General features: G+C 41.8%; 1 protein-coding gene across 1 annotated transcript in view; it reads right to left on the bottom strand.

Annotated features, from left to right (window-relative positions):
* Positions 1–22,494, bottom strand: part of diaph2 (diaphanous-related formin 2) — an 824,520-nt gene that overhangs the window by 67,755 nt on the left and 734,271 nt on the right. Inside the window, exons 27-28 of the mRNA XM_084041781.1 lie at positions 22,270–22,362; positions 16,849–16,914 (exon numbers count right to left, since the gene is read on the bottom strand). Coding sequence (XP_083897907.1) covers positions 16,849–16,914; positions 22,270–22,362 — 159 coding nt within the window. The remainder of the gene's footprint in view (positions 1–16,848; positions 16,915–22,269; positions 22,363–22,494) is intronic.

Below are 22,494 nucleotides of genomic sequence, written 5' to 3' on the forward strand. Positions count from 1 at the left end.
GCTGGGACATTAAACAGCACGGTGCATTTTAGAAATCCCCGTGGGAAGGCGGTGGTGACCCGAGAACAGGAAACCTACCTTAAGTAGGTAATGTGGTGGAACACAGGCCTTATACAATACGCATTTGAAGGCGGAGAAATTTTACCCGGCTCAAAACCCGGTCCCCCCCACACACACTAAGCAAATAAAAGTCTAAAGAAAAGCAATGGTAAGGTGGAAAGAATAAGAGAGAGAGGTAGAGAGAGGGTAAGAAAAAAAAGGAAATAGAAGACCAGCTAAACCGGTGGGATTAGCACTAAGTAACTAAATGGGCCATATCACATTTCCATTACCAGAAAGGCACGGCAATTTCAAGACTTCTGGATTCCGTTGGTGGGCAAAGTACTCAAGTCCAGTACTCGAGTCAAAGTATAGATACTCCTGGTCATCAGTGGTGGAAGAAGTACTAACAATGTTTTACTTAAGTAAAAGTAGCAATACCACAATCTAGAAATACTCAGTTACTCAAGTAAAAGTCCGGCAATTTAAAATGTACTTGTAAATGTACAAAAGTATTGGCATCAAAATAAACCTAAAGTACCAAAAGTAAAAATACTCATTATGCAGAATGTCCCGTTTCACAAGTTTTAAAATCATTTGAAAATAGCAGATCTACAACATGTAGATCGGCTATTTTCAAATAGCCAAACTGTTTATAGGGCTGAAGTGGTTAATGTATGTTTTTCAATAATAATCGAATTCTACAAAGTAACTATAGTAACTAACGTTTTCAAATAATTGTATTGGAGTAAAAGTACAATATTGAATATATAGATATTGATTTAAAGTATAGACAATTGGATATACTCCAGTAAAGTAAAAAAGACCTCACAATTGTACTTAAGTACAGCACTTGAGTACATGTACTTTGTTACTTTACACCACTGCGGGTCATACATCTTACTGTATATTTTAAGTGAGAGTTGCTCAGTCAAACTTTGTCCTAGAGTTAAAGTACTGGAGTACATGCTTTTTAAAACACTTGTACTTTTCCCTTACCTAGAAATGAAGTGGAGTCTAAAGTACAATATATATATTATTCTTTTTACTTCAATGTGTGACCTCTGTACTGTCTATATTTTCATTGCTTTGTATTGAAAATCAATAACAAAAATATATTTGAAACTACAAGAAATGTAGAGAAGTGAAAGTCACAAGTATCCAAAAACACAAATACTCAAAGTGGCCTCAAATAATTAGTGCTCAAGTAAATGTACTTAGTTACTCGCACAAACACGCAAGTGCAAACACACACACACACACACACACACACACACACACACACACACACACACACACACACACACACACACACACACACACACACACACACACACACACACACACACACACACACACACACACACACTCATACAGTATGAGCAAATGGGAGTTTGTTTGCCATCACATCCTTGAGGGTCCCATCAATAAGTAAAAAAAACCCCCGCAAATAAACAAATATATAAATAAGTAAGTAACCGGGCATCAGTCAGCATTAGTGATGGAGCCGTGTGTCAAGCATGCAACCATATATCACGCTCCACTGGAGGGGGAGTGCCGGAGAGTGGAGGGAAGAGCCTCCACGATGGCGAGGGCAATTCCCCCCAGGGTAAGAAAAAAAGAACAGAGAGAGAGAGAGAGAGAGAGAGAGAGAGAGAGAGAGAGAGAGAGAGGAGTGCCTGAGTGAGAGGAGGGTCATCGTGGGTTTCTCCTGGTCCTGACTTTGCCTTCATTTAACCACTTGACAGTGGTCGGAAAAAAAAGTACTCACACTTCTTACGTAAAAGTTTCAATAGTGCAATGTAGAAATACTCTGTTACAAAGTAAAAGTCCGGAATTCCAAATGTACTTGAGTAAAAGTACAAAGGTATTGGCATCATAATGTTACTTAAAGTATTCTGCCTAAAAATTAGGCAGAATGTCCCGTTTCGAGTTTTCAAATGTGTAAAAAATCTTTTGAAAATAGCAGATCTACAAGCTCACAATGCGTCGCATCGCGACGCATTGTGAGCTTGTAGATCTGCTATTTTCAAATGGCCGAAATGTATATAGAGCTGAAGTAGATAATGTATGTTTTGTAATAATAATCAAAATCTACAAAGTAACTAAAGTATCCAAATAATTGTAGTGGAGTAAAAGTACAATATTTGCCTCTGAGATGTAGTGGAGTAGAAGTAAAATTATTGGAAATTGGACATACTCAACTAAAGTACAAATACCTCAAACTTGAACTTGAGTACATGTGCTTAGTTACTTAACACCAATGCCACTTCTTGAGCCCTATATCGCTGTTGTCGGGCAGAAACCACCTATCTCCATATTCTAACCATTTGTGTTTTTTCATAAATCAATGCCCTATGATGTGTCGCATCGCGGCACGTTTGTGAGCTTGTAGATCGACTAGACGCATACAGGTTTAAAGTGCTCTTGTGGCCTAATAGTCGCTTCTTTTGAGCTTGTTTTCATTGACCCGGTTGCTTATTTCTCTCACAAAATCTGGCAACAACGCTGGCTTCCTCCCATGAGTCTGGCTTGGTCATGGAGTTCGGACCCTTTGTGACAAGACTCGCTGTTTTGCGTCAGACAACAACACTATAGCCTTGGCCTGTGAAAAACGCATTTAAAAAATGTGCATACACGTGTTCTCACTTACATCACACGTGTTACATCACGCACAAATGCACGGTAGGCCTATATATGCTGAATAATGCCACAGTGACCTTGACCAACGTCCCTGTATTATTCAAAACATTCAGTCCAGATTGTGCATATGTGCTGTATGGAGTATAGAAATATACATAATAAATGGAGTTGTGTTCTCAAGATGCTGGATTTGCTTTACGGTCATGAATTCATTAATTCCCGACACTCACTAGATCAGCTATGGATCTTTGTTAATGCCGGAAGTCACATAATATTGTCTCCATCGGGTGGAAACATCCAAAACTGTTACTTTTCAGGATTAAAATTCAAAAATAGCAAAAGCATTTCGAGCTTGCAGATCTGCTACTTTTGATGCTTCTGTGTGACGCTATAGACCACCGAAGTCTGACGCAATTTACACATCCTTGGTTTGTCTACCTGGTTCGCAGTTTTCCACCCCCATTCTGAATCCCATAGATGTATTTAATATCGCGTCAAATAAGAACTGTGTTCCAAAAAGAAACAAGTGACCCCGGCGGTTTGACTCTTATGGATATGAAGCATCAACTGACGGTGAGAAAACGATAATGTTATTTCCGCCGAATTAGTTAAGTTTTCGCCCAGAAACAGACTGTATCAAATATAAGTGACTGACTATCATAAACGATACAGAACCTCCTCCCTGACGATATCGCCGAGACAGTTTGTTTATTTTTGGACCACAATTCTTATATGAGACGATTCTATGATGACCCAATGTTATTCTCCATAGAGAAATTACTTTACGAACCTGGGGATGAACGAGTGACGTCAGGACTTCGGTGGTCTATAGTATGATCAAATAGGGCATTCATTTATATAAATAAAAACACATAAAGTTAAATATATGGACAACAGCAACGACATTCTATCACACACTGATACTATATCATCCTCTGAAGCATGCTGTACCCGATGTGGACGAGACCGCGTTCACAAATGATCTTTAGCGTTCATTTGTAATTGCTCGGTGTGCCAGATGGGTGGGGTTTACTGCATGGACTCAGTTAGAAGAGTGTCAATCTCACAGCTTATGATTCTACAGTGGCTCGTAAATATTTGATTCATATCTGTGATATAGCCGATGGTCCTAAAGTTCACTCCCTGGTACTAGTCATCAGTAGTGTAACTAAATACATTTACTTAGTAGTACTGTACTTAAGTACAATTTTGAGGTATTTGTACTTTACTTGAGTATTTCCAATTTCCAATACTTTTACTTCGACTCCACTACATCTCAGAGGCAAATATTGTACTTTTACTCCACAACAATTATTTGAAAACTTTATTTACTAGTTACTTTGCAGATATACATTATGATATTATGAAACATACATGAACCACTTTAGCCCTATTTTATACATAGGCTATTTGAAAATAGCAGATCTACAAGCTCACAACACGTCGCGCTGCGACGCGTTGTGAGCTTGTAGATCGGCTATTTTCAAATATTTTAGTACTTTTACTTTTGGTACTTTAAGTAAATTTTGATGCCGATACTTTTGTTTTACTTAAGTAAAACATTTGATTACTTTTTCCACCAATGCTACTCATGTGCAAATATGACAAACTGACCGCGTTAGACGCACTGTAGACAACAATCAACACGCTTGTAATATATATATATATATATATATATATATATATATATATATATATATATATATATATATATATATATATATAATTCAGTGCATTGCTGAGCAGACCTACACATGATTATTACCATGGCGATCTACTAATCTAGAGTCTAATAATAAATATGTAACTAAATGGGGTCCAAGTGCAGAGCTCTTATCGAAGATAATGCTGTAATTAGGCTCAAAACACATACACACCAAGCTTTAAAATATACATGATATAATTATGGAATTACCTGTTATGACGCTAAAATAGTTCCACACATTCTATCACACTTAAGTTCCAAACTGCAATTCATTGAAAGTATCACCTATAACAGCACAGCATACCATGAACAAAAAAGGATTTGGTAGTGAGAATTTCCTTAAATTTCTATTTTTATTTTAATAGTCAATTATTTGCAGTCCCTTTATCTCCTAATTTGGTCATTATGCCATTCAGCCATTAAAAAAATAAAAATGTACTTGAGTAAAAGTACAAAAGCATTGGCATCAAAATGTACTTAAAGTACAAAACGTTAAAGTACTCATTGTGCAGAATGTCCCATTTCACAAGTTCAAAATGTTTTGTTTTTTTAATATTTTGAAAATAGCCGATCTGCAAGCTCACAATGCGTCACTTTTCGCGACGCATTGTGAGCTTGTAGATCTATATAGGGCTGAAGTGGTTAGTGTGTTTTGTAATAATAATCACAATCTAGTAACTAAAGCTGTCAAATAATTATAGAGGAGTAAAAGTACAATATCTGCCTCTGAGATGTAGTGGAGTAGAAGTAAAAGTACTTAAAATTGGAAATACTCCAGTAAAGTAAAACATTCCTCAAAATTGTACTTAAGTACAGTACTTGAGTAAATGTACTTGGTGACTTTACGCGACTGCTGGTCAAGTACTTTACCACTGTTTCCACCGGAGCACCAGACCAGTGAGAATTTCTTCATGGTACTTTGTCTACATTGTGGTGGGTTTTGCCATGGGGGGTGTTCTTGATTGGAATACTGTATCATGTAATAAAATGCTTGCGTTGACCTAGCGGGTCATCTCAAAATTAGCGCACTGAAATTACTATTACTCAACGTCACCTCAGTAGTGTCACACACACACACACACACAATGTGGTATTTCAGTTAATTAACACTTTTGAAATTGCACTAAAATCACCTATGCTGTGACACAATTAGGTGTGAATTAAAAAATCCAAGGTCTCTAAACGGCAGAGAATAACTAAAATATACATCCATTAAAGATAGAGCACAGTATTAAGACAGAATGTTCAACACTGCGTTCAACAGCATTTAGCCTTTAACCCATTAAGACCTGGAACGCATCTGTTTCACTTTTTGATTTGAGCTAAAAAGCATTATTTTATACTTTGCTATTCAAAAATAGCAGATATACAAGCTCGTAGCGCGGCACCGAGTGCCGCGCTACGAGCTTGTAGATCTGCTATTTTTGAAAAATCGTGAAAATGTGTGCAAATCTTTGAATATATGTTGTTTTAAAGCGAACATTTTTAACCTCAAATGTTTGCTTCTGGGACCCCCTGGAACAAAATATTTTGAGATGGGGGGTCCGCGGCCAAATACATATTGGGGGTCCTTGACATGAAAAAGTTTGAGAACCACTGATATAGAAACAGTTAGGATTGTTGATTTAGAAGACATTTGTAGAATCGGCTTCAGGTCTTAATGGGTTAATTGAAATCCTCAACAGTCGCCTTATACTCCCACTGACGCACGCAAGTACGCACACACACTTGTTACACCTGAAACTTTCCCTACATGTAAGGCCGTACCATGTTCCCTATAACTAATACATTATTTCTAACCTTAAAACCATTTTTCTTTTGAGGGTCAGGAAAATTGTCCCTCACATCTCACAATGTCTATTTCTCAAATCTGGGCCCTCACAAGTATAGTAATACAAGTACAAGCACGCACACGCGCGCGCGCGCACGCACGCACGCACGCACGCACGCACGCACGCACGCACGCACGCACACACACACACACACACACACACACACACACACACACACACACACACACACACACACACACACACACACACACACACACACACACACACACACACACACACACACACACACGCGCGCGCAAACTCTATCTTTCTATCACTCGGGTATTAGCATTATCACTCATATAGCCTGGGCCTGCCAGCCTGCCTCCACTTAGCCATACCTCCTTATTACACATATAAAGCCTGGAAAATGGGAAACTAAAATATTAATTCCACATCGTTGTGTGGGTGACAGATTGCACACATATCGTCTGACACTCAGCTAGCCTGGACACCTTTTTTCTTTAACCGGCGCATTTTTAGAAGGGATAAAAAAAATACATAAAAACCACAGCAACAACAGGAGAATGATAAAGGTGACCATCATTAGGCTGAGGCATTGCTTGTCAGCGCACCGGAACACATAACTACATCCTATTCCACTGAGCTTTTATTCACTCTGCCCCGCTGATCATCGCTTGGCCCCCTCTGTAGGGCCTAATAGGCGATAAATAAGGTTTAATTCAACCGACGCAAGTTGCGCCCATCCTTCAAAAAGCCGAGCTTGATAGCCAGGGTGAGATTCCATTGGAATATTATGAGGGCAATTTCTCAGCCTTGGGGACGGTTGTTTCCACCGCCTCCCTCATATTTGGTTTTCAAAGGCATTCCTTTGGCTTTAACCCATTAAGACCTGAAGCCGAGTCTATACACGTCTCCTGAATCCCAACAGTATTCTGAAAAACGTATGTTTCTATGTCAGTGGTGCTCAATCTTTTTCATGGTCAAGGATCCCCAAAATAGTAGGTATTTGGCCGCGGACCCCCATCTCAAAATATGTTGTTCCAGGGACCCCTAGAAGCAAAGATTTGAGTTAAAAATGTTCGCTTTAAAAGAATATACATATATTAACTTGCGCACATTTTCTCGATTTTTCAAAAAATAGCAGATCTACAAGCTCGTAGCGCGGCACTCGGTGCCGCGCTATGAGCTTGTATATCTGCTATTTTTGAATAGCCAAAGTGTAAAATAATGCTTTTTTTTAAAACTCAAATCAAAAAGTGACACAGATGCGTTCCCGGTCTCAATGGGTTAAGCCCCGAGACTCATAGGACTATTAGGAATTCATCAAACAATGAACGATATCAGTCGTATTGTGTGAATGCGGCCCAGGGTAGAAATAAGATAAAAACCTTCCATTACCGGGGCCTCTGAAGAATATTTGGCCCAGCCAAATTGATCCAGTATTGACAATTTACACTTAGGGTGACCTTTTTCATAACTGCCCACCTACTTGAAAGCCAATAGCGGTTTGGAAAGTGGGTGAGGAGAGAGGAGACAAAAAAACAACACAAACCAAAAATAAAACAGAACCACAGACTGGAGCTGTATTATTGAAGCAGAGAAGTAGGACTTTTTTGGTTCACAGTTCTTGGTTTGCCGAGTCCTTTTTTTCACATCGATGAGGCCCTGAAACCCACGGAGATGGACAATGTTGGGCATAGAACGTCCATTACTCAGCTACTGAAGGGCATTGACTTGACTGAAAAAATCAGGCAGGACTGTAGAATTAGCTCGCTGGGGGGACAGGGAGCAGAGGGGAGATCTTTCGACAAGCGACACTGTCATGTGACAAGGTACGGATTAGGCCAGTGCTACTAAACCCGCGGCCCGCGGGCCACATGCGGCCCCGACGCAGCGTCTCTGCGGCCCGTCATGGTCCAAAAAAAAGGGGAAAAAAATAAGTTTGTTTTCTTTTCTTTTTTAAGCACAGGATAAAAATATAAATTTCCGTTCTAATATATAGGTTCCTTCCTTTTCCAAAACCAAACAGACACATACACACAAAATAGGTACAGTGAAAAGAATATGATGTCAAAATGTACATTTTTCGATTTTGTGTTACAAAATCGAAAAATCCAAAATAGGACCAAAACTTTTAGCTTGCGGCCCTTGGACTTTTGGTATTTTGCTGAGTGACCCCTGAGCCATCTTAAGTTGAGTAGCCCTGGATTAGGCTTTATTTGCACCATGTGGGCAAACGCCACTGTTGCTAGGTAAATATACTGTAAGTCCAGTGCATTTCAGGCAGAGAAATCAGAGAAAATAATAACTTTCGTTTTCAAACAGAGACTGAGGCACTGTTGCTTCCCTTTGACCTACAGTGATATTTCACCTTGCAGACATTTTAGCGTGATGCTCTTCCCTATGGAAGACACTTTTGAGCTGTTTGAGCTAGTAGAGGTTTAACTGAAACACTTTGACCTCTTCATTAGTGGACTGTCACTAGCTTTACGCCTATTTTTTAATTGGATTCCTGAAAAGTAACATTTTTATTGTATTTCAAATGCATTTAGTTATACTTATGTTAACTTTATGAACTTAAATACAAATACATTGGACCTAAAAAAGACAATATAATTTTAATACTAGTCATTAAGCTACTAATATAGACTAATATATATAAAGTAATTAAAGCGGGTCATGTTTGGATGTGTGGAATTGGAACAGCTGAAATCAATAATATATCAGTAATCCGATATTAACCTGCGGGACGCATTAAGTGAAGGTGGGGGCTGCATGTGGCCTCCGGGCCGCCAGTTGGCCATGTATGTTTGTAGATCGTCTATTTTCGGCGCGCGTCACTGGCACACAACTCTGTATAAACCACCCTTCAATTCTCATACACACGGCTCCAAAGCAAGCAGCCTCTTTGCTAAACTAAACAGCCAGGTTGGCGGGAGAGGGAATTCTGCACTGGGCGGGAAATACAGGCGGGAAAAAAAACCCTCTGTTGTCCACTCTCTCTCTCTCTCTCTCAGACACAGACGGCCGTTTATCGGGATTGTGATTTATCCCCGAAAAATGCATCCATGTCACACTCGGCTTATTTTACTGTCCTCTCCTGTTGGAGGCAAACGACAGATCAGTTATGCGCTAAGGGTGCTCAAACGGTACATAAAACCCTCATCCAGTTTTTTTTGTGCTGGGGATGAAAGATGACCGGGCAGGCAGAGGTGCTCGGGGGGGGGGGGGGGTTGGGGGGGTCCACGGGAGGGACACTGGCGACGAGTACGCCCTTGGACATTAACCCATTGAGGCCCGAGGTTCCGATTCTGCGAAATGTCTTCTAAATCCGGTGGTTTTCAAACCTTTTTCATGTCAAGGACCCCCAAAATTATATGTATTTGGCCGCCGACCCCCATCTCAAAATATTTTTGTTCCAGGGACCCCCCAGAAGCAAAGATTTGAGTTAAAAATGTTCAAAGATTTGCACCAATTTTCAAAAATAGCAGATCTACAAGCTCGTATCGCGGCACTCGGTGCCGCGCTACGAGCTTGTCGATCTGCTATTTTTGAATAGCCAAAGTGTAAAATAATGCTTTTTTTTAGCTCAAATCTAAAAAGTGACACAGATGCGTTCCAGGTCTTAATGGGTTAAAAAAACACCCTAAACCCATAGTTGCCCCCCCCCCCCCCGCACCACCTGCCTTTTTTTCCCCTTTTTGGCTGTTGATAAATATTCTTATCTACGTGGAACAGGTGATAGGTTTCAGGCGGCAACATCTCGGCAGTGCACTGTACCCCCCCCTCGCCCCCCCCTCTATTGATATCTCACATCTACTGAGCCAAGCCGAATAGCTAGAAGCAGTAACTTCCCTCTGGGTCCCCTCGCCCCCAAATCACGTTAGCTCCACTTCCTTCAGGAGCCGCCCACCCCCCACCCCCGGGGGCCCCGCGGTGCGATGAATAACATCTATCAACACCCTGAAGTGGTGGCCCCTGAGCTTCTGGTGGCAAAAGGGCTTCAACCATTAACTTGAAGAACACACTATAGCAAGACACGCGCCACACACCCACACGCACGCACACACACACACACACACACACACACACACACACACACACACACACACACACACACACACACACACACACACACACACACACACACACACACACACACACACACACACACACACACACACACACACACACACACACACACACACGCGTAGCAGAATGATGAGAGCCAGACAGACAACAAGAGGGGGAAGATAAAAAGCGCCGGGGATGTACGTTGGGAACACACGTGTGACCAAATTAATTGCTGAGGGATTTACGATCACTATCGCATCCTGTGATATAATTTGAAACAAACGTGTGAATTATTTTTTTTTTTTCCTCTCTTTTTTTCCCCCCCTTAGATCAGACGCAGGATAAGGGGGGAGCAGCAGGCAGCTCTCCCAGACTAGAGCGTAACGGCGCGGCTCGGCGCGGCTGTCTAAGTTCAGGGTCACATCATCATCACGGATAACAAACACAGAGGTAATAAGTAAAAAAGGTATTAGAGGATCATTTATTATGGGGATTGGGTGTGCATGGAGATAATAAAAGAATGAGGGGAGGGGAAAACCCTTCATCTTTGTCTCTCTCTCTCCCTCTATCTCTCCTCGTGTCACTTCACTCTCCCGTCCTTTCATTTTTGCCTCTTCCTACATTCATCCTCCTCTCTCTCTCTCTCTCTGCCTTTAAACTTTCATGAGAGAAAATAGGTAATTTAATCTTCATTAAACATACAGGGGGGCCCACTCTCTGGCCTGACCGGCTGAATTAACTGCTCGGTTTGGGGGGGGGGGGGGGGGGGGGGATTAGACAGTTGGGGCTCAAATCCCATAACCCTGACATGCATTATATCACAGCATCTCCTTTTCCTTCTTTTTTTTTGTGTCTTTTTAACCCATTAAGACCGGGAAAGCATCTGTGTCATTTTTAAGATTTCTTTAGCTACAGTATCAAAAAATAGCAGATCTACAAGCTCATAGCGCGGCACCGAGTGCCGCGCTATGAGCTTGTATATCTGCTATTTTTTTGAAAAATCGAGGAAGATTTGTGCAAATTTTTGAATATATATATTTTCAAAGTGAACATTTTTTACTCTGTTACAACTTCTGGGGGTCCCTGGAACAACACATTTTCAGATGGGGGTCCGCGGCCAAATACATAAAAAAAAAATAACTGTTGGGATTTAGAAGACATTAGAATGTAAGAAAGATTTGAGTCACAAATGCTCACTTTAAAAATATATATATATTGAAAAATGTGCACATATTTTTCACAATTTATTAAACAAAATAGCAGATCTACAAGCTCGTAGCGCGGCACTCGGTGCCGCGCTACGAGCTTGTATGTGTGCTATTTTTGAAAAGCCCAAATAAATCTTAAAATGACACAGATGCGTTCCCGGTCTTAATGGGTTAACGGGGGCAAGATGATCCCTCGCTGGCCAATTACAGAGAGGGGTCCTTATGAGACGAAGTGCAGGTGTGTGAGGTCGGCACTCGCTGTACTTTTTGATGGACAGACCTGTGCGGCTGAAACGGGAGAGAGAGAGAGAGAGAGAGAGAGAGAGAGAGAAGAGGCAGATGGCCAAACTGTGCGCGGAGGAGGCCTGGTTTGGGATCTTAATGACTTTGAAAGGGGCTGTAAATAAATAAGATTGGCCCGGATCCCTTTTGAAATGTGATTGATGTGTCTTTTGGGGATGCCCCCCAGTATGAAAGGCCCACTGATTCTGCGGCTTTCATCGTTGACCGAAAATCGATGCGCCAGGATGTACGAGAGAGAGAGCTGCTAGCTCTCATACCCAGCAATCCTCCTCTGCCAGATACCCAAGGTACTACAGTAGCTCAGAATGGGAACAGGGGATGTGGGGGCTGTGGGGGGAGGGGGGGGGGGGTAGAGGAGCCCGCATGCCGTTTTTTGGGCCTTATTCGAACCAAAAGCTTAAGCCATTAAGACCGGGAACGCATCTGTGTTTTTTGATTTGTCTGGCTATACAAAAATAGCAGATCTACAAGGTCATAGTGCCGCACTATGAGCAATTTTTGAAAATCGTTTTGAATATACTTTTTTTTTTTAAGCGAACATTTATAACTCAAATCTTGGCTTTCGGGGGGATTCTACAAATGTCTTCTAAATCCTAGCAGTTTTCTGAAAAAAAAGAAACGTATGTTACTACACAGCATATCAGTGGTACTTAGAACCTTTTTCATGCCAAGGACCCCCAAAATGATATGTATTTGGCCACGGAACCCCCCATCTCAAAATATGTTGTTCCAGGGACCGCCCAGAAGCAAAAATGTTCCCTTTGAAAGATATATATATTCAAATATTTGCCCTTAATGTTCAAGATTTTTCCAAAAATAGCAGATCTACAAGCTCATAGCGCGGCACTCGGTGCCGCGCTATGAGCTTGTATATCTGCTATTTTTGAATAGCCCAAAAGTATAAAATATGGATAAAGTGTGCGTTCCCGGTTTGAACGGGTTAATTTTGAAAAACACGCTGCTCTCCGGAAAAACCCCGGCTTCTTGTAATGTATACCATCAAACCAATTTGATTCCCAACGTACAAAAACACATCGTCTGTCTACGATGCAACGAGAGTGAACCCGCACGGCAGAACGCTGGCTCCTACTCATCCACTATCAATCCATCCACTTTCCGTCTGTAGAATTAGGACTGGCTGGCGTAATTGCATAACGCACGGCTGTGGGGCCCTCCTGGGTTAGGTTTCAATTTGATACAAAATGGAGACAAGGAAATAGGAAATGCTTCTGGAATTGGGGGGTGTAATCGTGATTGGCAGTGCCCAGAATTGTACTAAGCCTAGAAGAGAAGACTGTTGAGGGAAGTACACTGGAGTACAGTTTAACCTAAAGGGGGCCACAAAGAACGCCACTCTGGGGGTTTTTAACCCATTAAGACCTGGAACTGTGTCTTGAGCTAAAAAGCATTATTTTACACTTTGGGCTATTCAAAAATAGCAGATATACAGCCGCGCTATGAGCTTGTAGATCTGCTATTTTTGAAAATTCGTGAAAATGTGTGCAAATCTTTGAATATATATATATTTTTAAAGCGAACATTTTTAACTCAAATCTTTGCTTCTGGGGGCCCCTGGAACAACATATTTTGATGGGGTCTGCAGCCAAATACATATAATTTTGGGGGTCCTTGACATGAAAAAGATGTAACACCACTGATATAGAAACATATGTTTTTTCAGAAAACTGTTGAGATTTAGGAGACATGTAGAATCGGCTTCAGGTCTCAATGGGTTAAATGAACTCCTCCGACGTGAAGCCGAGGCTCTTGTGTGACTCGGAAGAGAGTCTCTCTAGTGGCGTGCGGCGCGTTTGAGGATGACAGGAGGTTAATCAAGCTTTAAAGCGTGAGATTACAACAGACATGACAAGCAGGCACGAGCAGATTCTGTGCACTGGGTGAAATAGTAACTGCTTAGAGAGAGCCTTCTCTATAGCAGGGGGATTTCAAGGGCTGACATTTTTTTTTCTCTCAGGCCTCGCATCAAAACACCATTCACTATAAAACAAAAAGAATATGAAGGATTGTGCGGAAGAGAAAACACGATAAATATTAGAACCATCACACTGACCTAGAGAATACAGTATACTCACAGTTATGCTGCCACTCAAAAGTTAACCCATAACCCAGAGATTGATTTCAGCGATTCCGAGACATCCTTTTTTCGTCAATGACCAAATCTTCCCTTGTTTTTTGGGCAAATTCAGGATCTCTTTAACACATTAAGACCGGGAACGCATCTGTGTCATTTTAGATTTCTTTGGCGATTCAAAAATAGCAGATCTACAAGCTCGTAGCGTGGCACCGAGTGCCGCGCTACGAGCTTGTAGATCTACTATTTTGAAAAATCGTGAAAATGTGTGCATTATTTTTGAATATATATATTTTTAAAGCAAACATTTGTAACTCAAATCTTTGCTTCTGGGGGTCCCTGGAGCAACACATTTTGAGATGGGGGTCCGCGGCCAAATACATATCCTTTTGGGGGTCCTTGTCATGAAAGAGTTTGAGAACCACTGATGTAGCAACTAGCAACATAAGTTTTTTTTTACAAAACTGTTAGGATTTAGAAGACATTTTGTAGAATCGGCCTCAGGTCTTAATGGGTTAATTCTCGGTCTACCCACAAGATCAGACTAATATCTCCAACACTGAATATTATGCACTAAACTCATTTACAGATTCCATTTAGACGTCAAAGAGTATCCTCCCCTCTCATCACCCCACAGAAGAGCCACCGCGGCGTGCAGCTGTTTATCGTATATAGGGTTCCGTTATCAAACAAACTGACAACGTTCACAATGTAATGCATTCTTACTGGCATAAGAATGCATTACATTGCTGCTCTTGCTGCGGCTGCAGTGCTTTGGAAAAGAAACGCGTGCTTTGTGGGAGGCCACTTATAAAGACATTCCGTCTATAGCTGTTGAGGTGTCATCATCAGCAAACCCACAGGATCCTCGCATGTCCAAACTTATCGCACAACACAGTCACATATGTGCCGTGCGTTCACAACAAAGCAGCAGTTAAGCAAGGATACATTCCGGAAAAACGAAACAATGAAGGCATACACAACACAACACAATGCAATTATAGTCCCACGACAATTCACGTCCACGTTTTTGCCGCTACCATATGAATGTACTTGTTCATACAGCGGCTGTCAAAACAGATGGCATATATCTTTAAAAGAGATGTCTGCTAACAGCTAACACATTCTCCAAACGCCAAGTGTGATTAAGATTTGAAGCTGTCTTTTGTACTTACTGTACGCATTTGTACAACAAACAACAAACAAATGAAAAAAAACGCCAGTTATCTTGCAGAATGAATAATTAGAGTAACTAGTCCATACCCGTGGAGGGGGATATGCGCACATGATCTGGCAACCCGGGAGCCAGCGAACACAAAAAACGCTAATAAACAGCGGACAGTTGGGGAAAGCGAAAAACGGGCTTCGCTGTTCCGTGCACGTGGTAATGGTCAATGGCTGTGTGCAAAATGCAGATCAATTTGCTCCAGCCACTGAGGAGAACCGGGCAGAAGAGATTTTGGGCAAACCACCCTCACATAGCTTTGTAGAATTATAGTAGGATACAAACCGTTGTTCATTGTTTTGCTTGTTTGATGATCACATATCAACACCCCAAAAAAAGCACACACACAAGCACACATATTTCACAAACATGCAGACATTCTACATACACAAACATGGGGGGAAGCAAAAACAAGGGCAACAGACAACTGGTTGCAACACATACTCCACGCGGAGATGCAATCTGTTGAAGCGAACACATAAATCAATTTCAGCCACAGTTGTTTCAAAGTAGGCCAGGGCACAGAAAGGCAAGAATCCATTAGAAGGGAGTATTTCTGGGGTGCTGTTGCACAACGCTTTGACATTTACCAGACGAATACCAGAGGCCGGAGAGGAAGAGTGAGGAGGGAGGGGGGGGGACTCACAGAAACACTGTGTGTGTGCAACAGGAGGGGGGGGGGGCCTACAGACCTTAACACAGTGCTCCACACACACACACACACACACACACACACACACACACACACACACACACACACACACACACACACACACACACACACACACACACACACACACACACACACACACACACACACACACACACACACACAGCCACAAGGACCGGGATGACAAGTCACATCATGCTCTATCAGCGCCCATCTCCAGCAACAGGAAGGACGTTAGAGGCTAGTTAGACGTGCACTGTGGAAGTTGCTCTACGGAGATAACGCACGCCCCCCGAATCATAAGAGAAAAGTACATTATATGTGCAGCTCCGCTATGAGATTAACCCATTAAGACCGGGAACGTGTCTGTGTCATTTTTTGATTTGAGCTAAAAAAATCATTATTTTACACTTTGGCCATTCAAAAATAGCAGATATACAAGCTCGTAGCGCGGCACCGAGTGCCGCGCTACGAGCTTGCAGATCTGCTATTTTTGAAAAATCGTGAAAATGTGTGCAAATCTTTGAATATGTATATTCTTTTAAAGTGAACATTTGTAACTCAAATCTTTGCTTCTGGGGGGTCCCTGGAACAACATATTTTCAGATGGGGGTCGGCGGCCAAATACAGTACATATCATTTTGGGGGTCCTTGACATGAAAAGGTTTGAGGACCACTGATATAGAAACATACGTTTTTTCAGAAAACTGGCTTCAGGTCTTCATGGGTTAAATGCCTCGGAATCAAAAGTATAGCCAAACTAAAGGCCAATTTCGTCATCAGGCGGCAGACCGGAGGTCTCCGACGCTTTGAGCGTTCGTTCGTTGTTGTTGTTGTTCGTTCCTCGCTAAAAAAAGCGGGGAGCGGCCGGCAGTAACTCGGCGGCAGCGTTGCGGGACTCAGTAGAGCAGCTCGGCTTGAGTTGTGTTTTCGGAGTGGAAGGGAAGCATGAGTCATGACAGCAAGAGAGAGGAGGAGAGCAGAATGGGGGGAGAGAGGGGAGGCGGGGAGGCATGCAGGCAGGCAGGTCCATGCCGGGGTTAGGAGGAGACAGGAGATACTGTATAGAGGAGAGAGAGTTGAATGCACACACCTAGAGTCCTGTTACCATAGTTAGCACCCGGCCACCGAGAGGACGGACTGGAGGGGCTTTGATCACCTGCAAAGGATGGTGGGGGGGGGGGGGGTATTAAAATAAATAAACAAAGAAAAAGAAGTGGGAGGGATGTTGGAAAAGGGAGAAAAAAAGGAAGAAAATAAAACATGGAAAGAGAGAGAGAGAGAGACATCAGAAATGAGTCGTTTTCAGATGTTTGGCACCAATTATCCACTCCCAAAGTGTTGCCAGATAACAAGCACAGTCTGAGCACATACACACACACACACAGGCCCATGAGCACCACACGCACATGAGCACACACGCACATATACACGCACGTACACACACACACAAGCTGGTGCTCTATCATTGGAAAAGAACCAAGTCAGAGGTAGATAGGCAGGGACTGAATCAAATGTGTTTTTGGTGTCATTTTGTTAGTGACGCTGTTGATGAACAAAAGATTGTGTCTGTGTTGTGTGTGTGTGTGTGTGTGTGTGTGTGTGTGTGTGTGTGTGTGTGTGTGTGTGTGTGTGTGTGTGTGTGTGTGTGTGTGTGTGTGTGTGTGTGTGTGTGTGTGTGTGTGTGTGTGTGTGTGTGTGTGTGTGTGTGTGTGTTTTTATGACAGATTTTAAGTCGGATTGTTACACTGTCCAATACTGACGGTACACGGTAGAAGGTTATATTGACCTGAATAATAAAGCGTGAACAATCAAGTCCTCAAAATGTTGCTGAAAGCGTTGTGTGTCTAAAAGGCCTTTGGGGAAGCTAATAACAGTCATTATGTTATAATCACTAACGTCCTGTGGAACTGTGTGTTTCTTTCAGATGAGTCATTTTGTAAATGAACAAAATTATTGTTCATCTGCACAGAGTGTTAACCCATTAAGACCTGAGGTCGATTCTACAAAATGTCTTCTAAATCGCAACAGTATTCTGAGTAACGTTTGTTTCTATATCAGTGGTGCTCAAACTTTTTCACGTCAAGGACCCCCCCCCAAAACCATCTGAATTTGGCCGCGGACCTCCATCTGAAAATATGTTGTTCCAGGGACCCCCAGAAGCAAAGATTTGAGTTAAAAATGTTCGCTTTAAAAGAATATATATTCAAAGATGTGCACACATTTTCACGTTTTTTTTTTTGCGAGTGCCGCGCTACGAGCAGGTAGATCTGCTATTTTTGAAACGCCAAATATAAATAACATAGGCCAAGGCTATTTGTCGCATAATGACATGTCCGTAACAGGGACGCCAGGGGTTAATTCAATAATTATTAGCATTTCCAAGGATTATCTCTCTTTTTCACGGGCCTGTTCGTTCATATATGCTTTATTTTCCGGGAGACAAAGCTATTTACAGTATAGCAATCTACTGCCAGTGTCTCTGAGGCTACAGTATAGCATCCGGAACAGTCCGTGGTGTGGTTGGGCTGGATAGAATCTTTGATAAGCCAGCGAGCTTTGCTGACACGATGTCCGTCGTTAATGTTGTGTGTACCGATTTAGTTGTGTGTCAGCAAGGATATGTATCATCGCTGTTGGGCAGGAACCTTGTATCTCCAAAATCCAGGGGGATTTTTTATTTATTCAACCCATTAAGACCTGGAACGCATCTGTGTAATTTTTAGATTTGAGCAAAAAAAAGCATTATTTTACACTTTGGGCTATTCAAAAATAGCAGATCTACAAGCTCGTAGCGCGGCACCGAGTGCCGCGCTACGAGCTTATAGATCTGCTATTTTTGAAAAATCGTGAAAATGTGTGCAAATCTTTGAATATATATTATTTTAATGCAAACATTTTTAACTCAAATCTTTGCTTCTGGGGGGTCCCGGGAGCAACATATTTTGAGATTTGGGTCTGCGGCCAAATACATATCATTTGGTGGTCCTTTACATGAAAAAGTTTGAGCACCACTGATATAGAAACTAACTTTTTTTAAAAAACAGTTAGGATTTAGAAGATATTTTGTAGAATCGGCCTCAGGTCTTAATGGGTTAAGAAGACCCTACTTTGTCCACACATAAGTGGCAGTAGTGTTTGTATATCGGCTATTTTTTCTACTTTCACATACATTTGTTGTGATTAAGTCTGGAAAGTGGTTAAGTCTGTGGGTTTTATACGTATGTTGAGTATTAACAAGAGCATTGGAACACATGGTTCCTTTTTCTGAACCGTTAACAGTTTAGGACATACACGGTTTCCACCCACAGACAGCGAGGACATGTTCTCTCTATAGTTAGCCAGAGAACTGTCGGGAGAAGTGGATCCACCACACACCAGCATCACTGCATGGGCAGGACTGTTTGTGTTTGACGCAAACATGAAGCAACTGTTTCATTAGGCCTGCCTTATTCACTCACTCACACTCGCATTCTCTCTCTCTCTCACACACACACACACACACACACACACACACACACACACACACACACACACACACACACACAGCACACGCATGAAGGGAGACTGGTGGTAGACCCAAGATGAGAGATCGGAGAGACACGGTGTCACAAATACTCTGTCCTAGCAGATGCAAGCATATAAGGTATAGGGAACTTGCACTTGTGTGTGACAGTAGGCTGCTTGCTAGGCTCGCTGGTTATGAGTCTTCCCACTGTCACAGTAGCGAGCAGCAACCAATGTTATCCCATTGAGACCTGAGGAGGCCGATGCTAAAAATGTTTTCTAAATCCTAACAGTTTTTTTGAAAAAAATGTAAAAAAATATTTGTCCAAGATTTTTCAAAAATAGCAGATCTACAAGCTCATAGCGCGGCACTCGGTGCCGCGCTATGATCTTGTATATCTGCTATTTTTGAATAGCCAAAGAAATCTTAACACATGGGGTGCCAGCATTTTTTCATAACAACTTACGTTGGGTGCCAGCATTCTCCCCATTGACTGCGCTTTACTGTTTAAAGCTCTAGACTCCACGACGAGCAAATCCATGTAAAAAAAAAAAGCATCCATTCATTATACATAGAGGTCTCGTACAATCGGGGGGAAAAAAATTAAAAACATTCGGTAATCCCTTCCATAGTTGCAGCCAGTTGAAAATAGTCAAAAATACATGTAAAAAAAAAAAAAGTACACAGGAGCCGAGATACAGGCTTTTGAAGTCATAAGTTAGCCAGGAAGTGGATTAAAGTCTAAATCTTCGAGACAAATGATATCTCCTGTTGCTGTGGAGGAAACTTTTTTTTTTTTTTTTTTTTTAAACCCAATTTTTTTTTTTTTTTTTTTTCAAAAACAGTATATATACGGTTTTGGCACCCAATGTGTTAAGTGACACAGATGCGTTCCAGGTCTGAATGGGTTATTATATGAGTGGCTGTACTGTAAAACAACAAAATGTCTACATGTGTCATTTTCGATCCTCTACAGCTCCTTGGATTCCTGCCAACAGCCTAACGGCGCCTGAGAAACGGGCAGCATATATCTCGGCGGTGTGCGGTGGCTAAGTCAACAGCGGAGAGCCGAGCCTTCCCGGGGAAGAGGAGGAGGAATACCGGATATATATGCTTAGAATTTATAGACATAATGTACACTATTCGCCTGGCGAGCTCGCAAGACTTGCTGGCAATGCAAACTCTCCGTCTTTATTGCGGGAAGAATGGCACAGGTGTTAATTGTGATGAATGCACTGCATGTGGAATTCATTGGAGTTTAAATTGAACTCTTGGTAAGTGGTTTATATTAAGGTTGTGTCCATAGTGCGTTATAACCACACTTATAAGGCATTATAAAACTAGTTACAAATATTTATAATTACGCATCACAACTTATAACAAGGTTCATGAAGTTATGCTTATAACTTATAATAATACAATTTATAAGTGCTGGTCATAATGCGTTATAAACTTAGTGGAACAGCACGTTATAACAACCAGGTAACACTTGACTTAAAGGTCGGGTCTAGAATGCATTATAATCACATGTACAATGCATTATAATGCACTATAACACCTGTTATAGATGTTTATAATTATCCATAACAACTTATAACACAGACACTTTAGTAGTTATAATAGTAGTAGTTATACTGTGCTGTTCCATTGAGCTTATAATACATTATGACCAGCACAAAATGATATTATTATAAGTTATAATACTTCACAAACCTTGTTATAAGCTCTGATGCATGATTATAAACATTCATAACAAGTGTTATAATGCCTTATAAGCGTTATAATGTATCCCAACCTTTACGTAAAGTGTTACCAAACTGTTTTATACGCTCTCTGTGAAGTTGCAGTGTGTGGAGTAGAGTCTGCCAAATCCGAGAGAAAGACACACTTGCAGGAGTCAGAACAGCATGAGAGACGAGACTAAAAACAATGCTTGAACACATTCGGTTGAGACACCGTCAGATGATCAGCAAATGGGGGAGGATATAGAGCTGTATAAACTTAATGTAAAAATACGTTTGCTGTTTTGCTTCAGGTAGCACCTGTTCTTACAATAACACCACACTCTCTCGTTTCACACACAGCAGTAGACAAGAAACTGCTTTGCTTTGAGTCTTCTCCTCTCGCTGTGGTCTACCACCACCGTCACCGATAGGGCCCATGGTGGCCCCCCGGACGCTGGCCCGTCTCCAAGACACCGCCGATGTGACGAGGTGACCCCGTCACTTCTGCCAGGTGACTTTCCAAGAGCATTCATGGCTGAATATTAACCACATTTAACCCCTATTATGGGCATGTCGTAAGGGGAAGATTTTTCCAAAATTGTGATAAAATAATGTTCCTTGATAAAAAATAAGGCTAAAGAGGTTAATACGACCTTAAAGATGACACTCCACTGTATCTGCCATGGGCAGTGTGGCCGTATTGTAAAGAGAACTGTATGAATGGCAAAGGGACAATGTCTCGCTAATGAAAGGCACAGGGTATTTCATGTGTTCATGTCCCACGCGTGTGCGTGTGCGTGTGTGTGTGTGTGTGTGTGTGTGTGTGATAGAGACAGACATACATGGTGTATGAATCATCAAAGCTCGCTATAGACATACTGAGTGACACACACAAGCAGACACGTGACGTGACTGAATGTAAATATGAAACATATCCATCAAGACACGTAGGTACAATATGTATGATTTACACTGGAGAAGAATGAAGGCTCATATTGCTGTAAATCATGTCAGTTGAGAATTAATATTAATTTAACACTCTGAGAGTGTACAAATGTTATATCTTCCGTGTAAACCTCTGTTGAAGATGTAAAAAAAAAAAAAAACATTTCTCTCCATTTGTCTCTCCATTCTCCAACAAATGTATAAATAAACACTGAGGATTTGACTGTGCATTCCGTCAGGCAGATAGGAGTATAGATTCCATCTCCATGGGGGTGGTGGTAGCCAGGTGACGGAGACAGAAGGTGTGGGGGGGGACAGGGTGTTCTGACTGTCTTACCGTTGCGCGGGGTCCGTTTTCGCCGATCGCGGAAAGCCGCTCCAGTCTGTAGGGCCTCCATCAAGCTGTCCATCACTCCGGTTTCATCACCGTCTGCAGGAGGAGCACAGAGGAAAAAAGATAGTTAAAAATAACACTCTATACCAGTGGTTTTCAACCTTTTTTAGCGTCAAGGACCCCCAAATTGACACATTAGCCCACGGACCCCCTATTTGAAAAGATATG

The sequence above is a fragment of the Gymnoscopelus microlampas genome (assembly GCF_963454915.1).
Source record: "Gymnoscopelus microlampas genome assembly, chromosome: 18".
Classification (NCBI taxonomy): Eukaryota; Metazoa; Chordata; class Actinopteri; order Myctophiformes; family Myctophidae; genus Gymnoscopelus; species Gymnoscopelus microlampas.